Source organism: Anabrus simplex, chromosome 2 (assembly GCF_040414725.1).
Source record: "Anabrus simplex isolate iqAnaSimp1 chromosome 2, ASM4041472v1, whole genome shotgun sequence".
In the NCBI taxonomy this organism is placed as follows: Eukaryota; Metazoa; Arthropoda; class Insecta; order Orthoptera; family Tettigoniidae; genus Anabrus; species Anabrus simplex.
In genome coordinates this window covers 813,998,786-814,011,157 of record NC_090266.1, presented here as the reverse complement: position 1 = coordinate 814,011,157, position 12,372 = coordinate 813,998,786, and the positions used below count along the sequence as shown (strand labels likewise).

Below are 12,372 nucleotides of genomic sequence, written 5' to 3'. Positions count from 1 at the left end.
TACAAAGGGTACATGTAGGGCAGATAGCCTTAGATGTTAGGCCTCTTTAAACAGCAAGCAAACAACAAAGGGTATATACAAATAAAAATAACATGCAGTCATCTATGCATAAGCAACAGAAAAGCAACAAAAAACACGAGGTTTGTAATGTGGGATTTTGAACATAAAATTATTATTCATTGTATGTAATATCAGTACCGAACATTAGCCATCCTGGGCCCTGAGTCATTCTTTAACACGATTAGGCATACTCGAACCTCTTTCGGGCATCTATTGCTGATTTTTTAATGAATTTTATAAGGTAAACACGAAATGTGTCACCAGAGATCTTTTACATGCAGATATCGTAAGACAAGGAGTGTCGAATGGACCTTTTTCGCCCTTCGAAAATCCCACTGCCTCTGCTGAGTTTGAACCCGTTGTCATGGAAACCGTAAAACGACCCTCTACCACTGATTCGCAGAGGCAGCTAGTATTTCACTGTAGATACTTGGGGTCACCTGTAATATTAGATAGTTTAATGAAAACCGTTTTGTGAGGAACGTGCTTGGAGTCCTATATAATTATTTTAATATACAAGGTGGCCTGTAAGTCCGTTGGCAAATTTTCAAATAGAACTTTTATTTCAGAGGTGTAGCAAGGACACAGATAGCTATAGCATAGTTCTCATGATGTAGAAATTTATGAATTAGCCTTCATCCTTTTCTTTGATATCATCGAAGCACTGAAGCACAAATTATATAAGAAATTTCAGGGACTGTAGGTGTTCAAATTTATATTGAATGCGTTCCTTCAATTGTTCCAAGTCACGAATCTTCACACAGTACACTACAGTACACCGTAGACCAAGAATTCCATCAGGGTAAGGCCAGGAGAACGTGAGGCCATTCAACATGACCCCATATGCCAATCCATTTATAGAACGTTGCATTCAAAATGTATCTCCCAATGAGTACATTGTGGGGAGTTACCGTATTCATTTTTCTCGAATTGGCCTCAGGTGTTCCAAAAGTGGACAGTTTTCTAGTTTCATCGACACTTTGTGAAGCATTTGTCAGTAACTTTCAGAATTCACTGCGGCATGAAAAAAGGTGAGGTCTGATGAACCCACCGGCAAAGATCCCTGCCCAAACAATAACGCTTGGAGCCCTGAACACTGTCTGTTTCACCACATATGGATTCACAGTACCCCAGTAAATACAGTTGTGCCTATTCACTGTACCATTCAGCTTAAAATATCCTCCTCACTCCAAAGAAAGGTTTTGTGAAAATGTGGTTCGGATTCTCGTCGTATTGCGTATTATTCGCAGAACTCTGTGCGCCTATCTCGATCATCTTCATTTAGGTCTAAGAGTAAAGTGGGCTTTTATTCTTTCAACTTCAATGCTTCCTGCATTCCTTGCGGGCTTGTTCGGGGTATTCCATACTCACTGGACGCTTTCTGTGTTGATTTATTTGTTGACTGCACGATACATTAAGCAACGATATATACGTTGTCTTCTGTTGTAACATTTTGGCCTACCTGTTCGGAGAAATTCCGCTACCGTTCCAGAATGTTCGAAATTCTTACTCAGTTTACGAATGCATCCTCTAGATGGAGTTGCGATATTTGAAAAACTTTCCTCAAACAACACAACAACATCACTGTAATTATAGTCTTGTTTCCACCGCGTAGCAGTACAAAAACATGCTGTTTAGTAATGGTTTGTATACAGGTTCATCGGACAGAAACGGTGTTCATATTTCTGAAATTGAAGTATTCGAGACAATGTATTTTCGTAAATGCTGTTTTTAATGAAATTACAATCAAATTTCAGACAATTCAGAGCTTGATGACATTATCTACTTTTAGTCTGAGTATACAATAAGCAAGCGCTAACAACAGCATACACATCAACATCAACCTAACCTCTTAACCTGTCCATCGCTGTAGCGTAATCGTCAGCACTATTATATCCCATCCTCGGGGGCCCGGGTTCGATTCTAGGAACTGCCAGAAGTTTAAGAATGGCAGGAGGGCAGGTATGTGTTGAAATGGTACATGCAGCTCGCCTCCATTAGGGGTATGACTGAAAAGTGCTGCGCCACGTCGGGACGAGGACACGAATTTACTTACCTCATAACCTCAATTATCAACTGCTCTAGTCAAATTAAGTAACTACTATGCTAGACAACAGAGCGTCTATATACTGTCAGTGCACCGACTAGCTTATGGCTCTCCGTATTAAAATAAGTTTCCCCATGTGGGTTGAAACTTTCACTTCAATTTCACCCATTGAGATCCTTGCAATGTCAGTTGGGAAGCACTGTTGCAACTACTTGATAATGTTGTTTTGCAGAGTCTCCTTTCTTGGTTAGCTTATTTAATTTATTTTTTCTTCGAATCGTTCAATTCAGGGACATCAGTAAACTCCCTGTTAGCCCCTTTCAAGGGAACGACAGTAATATTAATCATCATTAGTAAATACTATGTCAGGTTGTGTTATTAATAAGCCACATAAGTGTTGCAAACTGTAAACCCTTGAGACTTTTCAGGGGATGCAACCCTGAAAGGTGTAGTATATTACGCCTGCAGGTAGTCCACTCTGTGTTTTTCAGGAATCGATAGCCGGTAATAGAAAATATTGGTTTTCAGCTAGGTTTACGCTCTTTATCCAGACAATGGAATATCTTCTTAATTTCTTTCCCTCCATTTACGTGCCTGGGTGAATGGTCATCAAAGGAAAGCAAGTTCCTCATTTTACCAAAGTAAAATGTATTTTTGCTGATGGTTGATAAGCATGAAGTTTCCTTCTGTGTATCATCTAGTTGAGCCATAATCACCGTTATCATTACAATGACCTCCACCACGGTGATGGTGATGGTGGTTGTGAATATTTTAATCATACCACGTGTATGCATAAGTCTTTTTCCGGTTTGACTAAGAGATGACATCAGCGAACAGTACGCAGCGTATGAATTTGACATATACGTCAGTTTGTTCGTCTGACATTAACATACGAACACACGTAAGTTGAGTCCGCCAAACACTAGCGTCTGTGTTGTATCGTTCAGTGATCACTTCGACGATTGTATCTGAAAAAGAATATTTGGAGTACGCATTGCTTTTCTTATTTAATCAAAAGAAAGAGGCTGTGGAAAGTCATCGTTTGTTGGTAGAGACATGTGGTGAACCCCGCTCCATCGATTAGAACATGTGAGACAAGGTTCCGACAATTTAAACGTGGTGATTTCAATGTGAAAGTCATTGCGCGTTCTGGTAGACCACAAAACTGCGGAGACGAGCAATTGCAGGTGTTACTGTATGATGACACAACTCTAACACAACAGTAATTGGCACAAAGATTCGAAGTGTCACAAGAAACAGTCAGCAGACGTTTACGAGCAACGGGGAAGATCAGTACAATCGATAAATGGGTTCCACACAATTTGAATGAACGGCAAATGAAGCCGACGAAACCGTTAATGCACAACGCTATCTCCAACAGATGATTAATGTAAATCACGCATTGATAGAAAGACGACCGGAATGGGCCAGAAGACGTGGAATTTTTTTTTACACGACAATGTGCTGTCTCATACAGCAAAACCACTGGAAGACTCCTCGAAATCGCTTGGATGGGGCATCCTTCCGCACGCGCCGTGCTCGCCCGACCTGGCGCCATCTGACTATCACCTCTTACCATCAATGGGGCAGGCGCTCGCAAAGGAGCACTTCAGTAATGGCGAAGAAGTTGGAAAATGGCTCGATGAATGGTTTGCCGCAAAAGACAAGCAGTATTTCTGGCATGGTATTCATAACTTACCTGAAAGATGGGTGAAGTGCGTGGAAGACGATGGTCAAGATTTTGAGTGAACAAGAAAAATGAATTTCCCTTGAAAATTACGTGTTTTCTTTAGCACAAAAACTGGCACAAACTTATGCATACACATGGTAGTCACGTTCATTTCTTCGTTGTAAGGAGTTCTTCATCCAATGAATCCAGGAATATGAAAATAATTATCGTCATTCTGGAACATGTCAGTATTTTAGCATTTTGAGAAATTTAGTTTTACCATAATGAATTGTTCTTGATTTAACACAAGACATCTGATGGCGATTACGGACACTGCTATGGTGTATTAGTACTTCATCGAATAAATAATTAAGGTGATATCACTGTCCATTGAATTTGTAATTTTCATAGAGATGTTTCTTTTGATTTTTTTCATGTGTACATTATTTGTATCTCTGTTTGATCAGATTTTGCATGTTTATTACGTAACTATTATTCACGATGAATTGTTACTGACCCATTTTAGAAATAATATCCAGTAAAAGCATATTTCAAATGCGTAAAAATAAACACAGTATTTTTGTCCGAAAACATTTATAGGCATCATCTTCATAAATGCCTGTTGTTACTGTTATTTTATCCATTGCGCATCATTAAAATCAAATTTAAGATAATTCAGGACTTGGTGATATCATCTATTTTTATTTTGGAAACTTTTTAATAGTATTTAGTTGAACAGAAAAGTGAGGAGATGTTGATTTCGAATTGGTTTCTGGACTTAGCTTATTGATACCTTTGTGTTGTCCTTCAATAATAGCAGATTGCTTTTTGTGTTGTTCACATTCATTCTGCGAGTGTTTCGTCTTCAGTTCTGTTGAAAACGTTCTGATCATGGCTTGTGAAGCGAAGTACTCGTGTTTTAGTGGGTTTTTCTGTTGTTTCCTTAGCTAGTTTGACCACCATTACCATTGGTCCACTAAGTAATGTTTTTAATGAAGATGATACTTCGTGATTACAACTTAAATAAAATACATGAACCCGTTTTAATTTTGTACATGTGAGTTTCTGCCATTCGGCTACATTCACAATTATCAAGTTTTGATGTGCCATACTCGTTAAATCTATATTCTTATAACGAATATATAAATAAATTATCCTTTCACAGAGGTAACGTTTTAAATTGCATTAGAACTCCAGTCCTGAGGTACAGCCCATACCATCAAGCGAAGAATATAATTGAAAGAAGGCACGGTTCACCACCAATATTGTAAACGATCTTGGAACGAATATTCTGCAGTAAAATGGGCTGAATATGATACAAGACGACGAAGAATTTCATCAGAGGGCTTTGGCACTAATATTTGGCTTCTGATATCGGGGCTCCACTTTCAAAGAATGCCAACAAAAATCGTCTACAGTAAAATGACCGCAGCATCATTTTACTACGGAGAATCTTCTAGAAGTCACTGAAAATTCACCTCATTTATATCTCAGTAAAGTACGCTTAATTTGATAACGCGAGGAAATTAAAAATGTCCTCAGGACTAAATGAGGGTAACTCACTTCACTATCTGATTTCACACCTAGAAATCTGAGTAACTATATTGAGAAACAGGTAACGACGAAATGTATCCTAGTACAGTAGACTAATTTAAAATATATTTGTATTCCGTAGAAACCAGTTGCTCTGCCAAGACGAAGAAATATAAAACTGTAAACACGCCACAAAAAATTGCGGTGAACTGATGTAGAAAAATGTTTTGTACTAGGGGTTTTAGTACTATATTTGGACAAATTTAGATATATTCGTAGGCATTCAGCATTTTATCACGCTTTGAAATATGATAAATTCAATATTCATTGATGATAAGATACTCCAAACAGAAGATACATACCCAGAAGTATATGTGAATGTTCTTAAAATGCCACATGTGAAAAAAACGAGTACTTCAAACAATACTCCAGGGTTGTTTGAATTTATTCTGCAGAATGTAAACGTGATTAATGGTTTGAAGATTGCACCCGAAAGTAATAGTGAATCAAAGGTTGACATATTGAGGAAACGCTCTCCAGGAATGTTATGAAGGAAGCTCCACAACAATCTTATAAGTTCTGGAAGGGTTCGTATGTGAGACCGGGTCTTGGAGGTCACTTCCAGCGGTAAATGTTTGAGCAACATATTTACTGCCAAAGAATCAACAAGGAGCAAAACTTCCGTTAAATTCCTCTCTGCCAGACTACTCCAGAAAGCGTTGGTATGAAACTGCCAAATCTCTCCAACGCACGACAATTGCCTCAGTGATTGCGAAAGCAGTCAACGATTTTTCGTACTCCCGGCAATATGTTTTTGCAACCAAAACGTATATTGGTGACAAGTGATCTGCGTCATAACGACCTAGATGTAGTAGAAATTGGTCCAGCAAATTCTTAAATGTATTTAGGAATTTTGTGCCTAACACATGATGAGGTTGCATATTCTATATTGATCAGCGTTGGATTTTTGAAATTACGTAGAGACGACGTACAATAGTTGCCAAGAATTGTTTAGATCTTGGCCTAGACGAAGTCCACCTCGGCGCTTTAGTCACTTAGTTCCTGCCGGTTTTATCCATGATCATCCCTTCACCATATAGTAACGTTCCTTGAATTATTGGACCATAGATAACGAAGTTTTAAGCTTGAGTTTCTTCCGACGTTCCACTTCTTCATTGAAGCAGAGAACACATTCTCGTAATGTTCCCTTCTGTATCCAGGTAGCAGATTTTTCTTGGTCGTTGAACTAAACGCAGAATTCCAGGTATTGCGTCAGGTAATAACATTTTAATCCTTGTATGATTGATGCTACGACTGCCATGAATGGCAGGTTTCGAAGTCCTACGCCTTTTGCTTTATACAACATTAGAATACCTAATCAATTTCCTCCTTATCGGCTAAATGCCTCAATTTACTGGTTATTGGACCTGAAACATTCAGTGAAGGTCGTTGAAAGAGAACTAAACTCGAACTATGTGAGTGGAGGTGCTTGGTTTCGATTCAGGTATCGCAGATACATCAGTCTCCTATCCGAAGTTGTCATCTGACTCACTGAATATTATAGTGCCAAGACAAACACGGAATTGAGTCTTGCCAAGGACATAATCTGCGAGGGGTTCGTCTTCAGTTCTGTTGAAAACGTCCCAATCATCCACACCTAGGATATTACCAAAAGAAAGAGGGTGATTATATTTAAGTATTCAAGAATATTAGTAACAATATGAACAATGCTTTGGTTTAATATATAGGATAATTGGCATCTACCATAGTTATGATCACTCCAGTTAACATCAATCCATTTAGTGCACGAATTAATGTGATATGTAAGTTCTTATGTTTTGTTTCTGCCCACTTTCTCTTCCAGTCACGTCCCTCAGCCCTATTCTTATTGACTGGTACAGGGCAACTCAGATTTTGTTAATGAGATAGTCATACCAGGTAAGAGAATTGGAGATCGGTGCTGACCTTAACTGTGGAATGACATTTTGAACTTTTCCCCTGTAGCTAATTCACTGCGTTGAAATACCACTTGCCCAATCTCAGTTATAGAGAAACTCCACCATCTCCATCACTCCACTTAAAATTAAGTAAACATTCTAAGGTGTGGATTGCCCCAGGAGTATACTTCTGAATGAGAAAGTGTTGTTGAACTTTTGATATGGGTCATATGATGCTTCTTAATGAACGAAAGGCTAGGATGTTAGAAATTAGGAAAAACATCATCATTCAAGTTCGAGAGACAAATATAAATTGAATACTTTGTTAAGGAGACTCTGTAGTTAAACAGAAGGATTTGAGATCAGGAAATCCTTGAATAAAATAACTATCGAGGGAAATAACATATTTTACTTCGCAAATTAAGGAGGAAAGTTAAATCTCAAGCTATTGGAAAGAAGGTAATGTATAAATTTGTGTTATTTATAGAGCCTAGCTTGCCGCAGGTAGTAAATTAATGCGATAGTGTATGGGTACTTAAATGTGAATAATATGTGCGTGATGGTTAAATCGATTAAGCAGAGCTCTGTTGGGATTGCAATATTTTAGACGAATACACGCGAAATACCAACATATCGTTTTTCCTTTTAAGACTTAACTCATGTATTAACATTTCCTTGATTTTGCAGCATGCTGTCGAGACCTTAGTCACAGATTCTCTTATTAAATACGGTATTATACAGTACACGTGCTGCACTGCATTTGTACTGAGATCGCCAAAATGAATACCAGGACCCCTATTTACAGCTATATCAAGGTTTTCTACAATGTTACCAGTTCGTCATCTCGTTTAACAACTCCACATTTCAAACCTTATCTGTTTGACTGTTGTCCCTTACTGTCATATTACGTTTATATGAATTCACCAGCATTTTTTCGTTGATCATAATTATCTTATACTTTGTAGAGTACGATTGGAATTTGAATAAAAATTTATAGATATTGAGGTTCTTGAAAGATCAGATTTAACGCACCTCTTTATTCATATTGTATATCACGTCATTTCTTTGCGATTGGTTGCATCGGTCTGGATAATACTACCATTGATAAAATCATAGTATATTGGGGTCACGATTTTCAGTTGCCAAACGATTTTGAAAAACATTTCCGTCAGTAACTGGAAGGGAAGTTCCTATTTTTAATATCTGGTGACATAAATTTGAAGACCTGGCCGTTTCTATTTCTCTTTTCGATAGCAGTTTAACGTCGCATTATGATCTACAGGGTGTCAGAGACTGCAGGCTGGGAAAGGGATAGGGATAGGAGGTAGTAGGCTGCACCTTAAGTGAATTATACGCTCCAGCCTTACGTTTCTTTTTATAGAAACTGCTCAAGGAGCGAACAGGTTTGTGGAACACTTAGTGGAATGGAAACAAGCATTTTTAAAATGCACGTTTGTATTTGTGAATGTGTTAGTTCAGGAATAATAACAAATACAATATATAACCTAACAATTTCTGACCTGAGACAATCTTCACATTTATGAGAAGTTTCGCTGTACTGAAACGTCGTGGTGAGCCCCCATCAAAAGCAATCATAGTGGCAGATACTGTCAAAATGTTTGTTATCAATTTTCGCTGTAAATACACCTCTCCGGTGTACTGATTAACAGCAATGAAATCGTTCTGTTTTTGTATACTGTAGTAGACCTCAGCATTGTATGGTTGGGGGTCATTATCAGTTGCTCGAAGAGTGATGAATGGTTTTCCAACAGGTGTCATCGTATCCACTTCAATCCTGCAAGAAATTCATCATCAATATAGAATTGAAATTTAGACAAAATAAGTCTATACATTGAGCCTAGCCTGCAGCAATTTGAGGAATGGATGTTATTTTCAGGGCTCATAAATTTTTCTGTTTTTCAGAACGCCATATGATAAACTAATTATATTTCTGTGACTCTTGATTTGTAATAGCTCTGTTTAAAATAAACTGTTTCAGAAACTAGCAAGTCAATTTAGAACGCAAATGGATTTGGAGATCGCTTTAATTGTATAGCATATTTTAAGATATTTTCAGTCGGAACCAGATTTCTTACCTCGTTTCAAAATACTTCTCTACACAGAAGGAACTGAAAAATGTACAAATGTGGAAACAGTTTACGTTACGTTTAAGTTGACGCCCTTTCTGAAAATAGTTGAGAAATGCTTTAGAACCGGAAAGCATGTAACATTTCATGACATATATTGCTATTTTTATTAGTGATTACTGAAGCAGGTAATATTTGTGAGCAGTAGCATTTAATGAACCACTTAGCAATACTACAAAGGGATTAAAATTTTATGTATATCAAAATGAGATAAAACACTTCGAACCTCAAACAAATATGTTTTAGGAGTTAGCTCACATCATCTGTGTTATCCCCACTTACAATGAAACATGATTTAATCCTTTAATTATAAAAATAAAAATTATAGTAATGATCGTACTGATACGAGCATGTTACTAAGCAAATAAGCTTCTCTTTGATCGTTTTATGTATTTAAGCCTTTTAATAAATGCCACAGTTTCCAACTCTACAATGCGTGTACCATCCAGGCTGGAAATAATACACCTGCTTGATAGTAGAAGCACTTCAGTTCACGGAATTCCTATTTATTGATTCAGGAACATTCAGACAGAAGGGTATGAAGTGGACAAATAAGATGTTACTTTGGGCTTACTAGACTAGAGAAGGAGCATGGTAATATGTATTATATTACCTTTATAGAAAGTGTGCAACGAATTTAACAGGAAAAATGTTAAACTCCAGTAATAATAATTATGAACATTTATGCCCATGAAAATTCCATTCCCCAAAGCTGTCAATGTGTTACTAAATTTTATTTCACAAGCTTAATGTTTGAGAAAATTCCATCTCAGGGACTAAACTTAATAATAAAAGTGACTATGATTTAAGGTGGCAGACATAAGGGAGAAGAGACGATTACACAAATGCCTTTCCATTCGTCATATGATAAATTTCCCACCTTAAAATATTTAAAGAAAAATATTCTGAATCATTCCACACGTTTGTACTCGACAAGCCTATACTCGCATTCGAGTCATACATAATTTGCTATATTCTCCAAATCCATTTTGAAACTGATAATTAGTATGCGTATACTTCGAAAGCGCAGAATTATGGTTTAGAGGGTGATGTTCTCAGACGTCGCTATTTCATTGTTTTACTTCATATTACCTTTGAAGTGGATGGGAAATTTCACTGTACTTTGTTGCAAAAGCTCTCAAATCCTCCACCTGAAGAAGAGATCCATAACATACTGTACATTGATATTTTATTGACATATCTCAGTATTTTCTGGCAAATACCAAAAAATAATTTCGAAAACGATATTTACAACGTGGCATGAGAGTAATGTTGCACCATGTCAGCTCAGAAATAAATGATCTCGGCAGTCTTAAAACATCTAGAAATCTAGCACAGAACATCATTTTCATTTTCAATCAACTTTCTGTCGGATAATTCAGGATATATTGTTCTTATTATAATATTCCTCTTCACTCCGTGGAGCAATAGAGAAACAGACATTCACAATCGTTACTCCAACAATCTCTTCACTGGTGTTTTTACGATAGGCTGTGGAAATCTTTCCTGTTAGAACTGATACGTATACGTACGTCTTGATACCTTTTGAACCATCTTATTCTCTTTTCATATCCAAAAATACATTTTGAAGTACGAAAAGGGTGAGAGGAATACGAGTACGTACGTATAACGTATGGACTTCTCGGTTTACACATTTTTAAGGATATTAGTTGCCTCTCCCTATTGTAGCTACTGTTCTTGAACATGTACCGTATATCGATTGTAGGTGCAACAGGCTGTCGAAAGTAGAACACGATGATGCGATTGATCCTTGCTGAGGTTGGCTCCTTCTCGTCACGATCATCTTTTATTCTTCAAACATGTTTAGCTTTGTTTAGCTTTGAACACTTGGACATTCATCGCGTCTGACATGTTGATGTCGTCAACATAACAAGAAGTATATGTCGTTTCACATTTACGTCTTGTGTGGAAAGTATGTCGAGTGTAAACGTGCAGCACTGACGTTGCCAATAAATCCTTAATTAAAACTGAAGTACCCTCTATAGCCTTCATATTGCGCCAAAATTCAGTTCAGTACCATTAATTTATTCTTATCAGGACTAGAACAATTATTATTAATACATTCAAGGAGCGCCTTAAAAGAGGCTTGCATGGCTCAGAGTTCACGAGCGATAAGAGGAGTGCCGTATTGAAGACACATCAATAAATACTCAAACGAGTCTTTTACACATCGCAGCTGGACTGTTAGTCTGATATAACATGGCGTTTGAGAAGGTCATTATTATCTTCCACCTCCGTGGAATGAGCATTCTCCCTCTGGGAGGGGGAGGAGGAGGAACAAACCACGTATTTGTCATCAGTCCTTTTATTAGAAGATGAAGGAATTTGCTTGAATTGGGCAGTCGAGTATATACTGGTTGCGCACTGTAAGTTCACTCAAGCTTACATAGAAAAAGTATTTCAATACAATCTGACGTGAATTCCAACTCTGTAATATCGCAATTAGACAAAGAAACCACATTAAAATATTATAACGGAATCGCTTTGACGTGAAAAATGTTATGTTAAATTTTGGAAATCCTCTGAAAATTCAAAAGAACCTTTTACTCAAACGATGGACAAAATTTTAAACTTCAATATAATAAGAGAAATGATAATGTAATGTAACATATTTGGGCACTTTGTAGGAGAGTTATCCTTAGATATAGGTTACATACTGATGTATGAAATATATATTTAAATTACTGGGCTCCTTTCATCTCATTATTTTGAAAATCAAAATGCTACTCTTTTTTCTAGGTTTTTATACAACCAATACAAGATTATAGTAGCAATAAATTATTGTTACGATTCCTTTTCACTTCGCTCAACACAGAATAAACAGAACATTTTAAACGAATTAATACAATAACCATATGTTATTATATCTAAAATTAAGTGTTTTTTCACTTCACTGAACACAGAAAAATAATAATGAATAAAGATAGAGGAAGGTACCGAGTTACTTGGTTCCATTCT

At 37.0% G+C, this 12,372-nt stretch overlaps 1 protein-coding gene across 1 annotated transcript in view; it reads right to left on the bottom strand.

Annotated features, from left to right (window-relative positions):
- The window catches only part of LOC136863695 (uncharacterized), a 415,056-nt gene that overhangs the window by 241,942 nt on the left and 160,742 nt on the right, over window positions 1-12,372 (bottom strand). Inside the window, exon 7 of the mRNA XM_068226041.1 lies at window positions 8,767-9,041. Within this exon, the coding sequence (XP_068082142.1) occupies window positions 8,767-9,041 (275 nt within the window). The remainder of the gene's footprint in view (window positions 1-8,766; window positions 9,042-12,372) is intronic.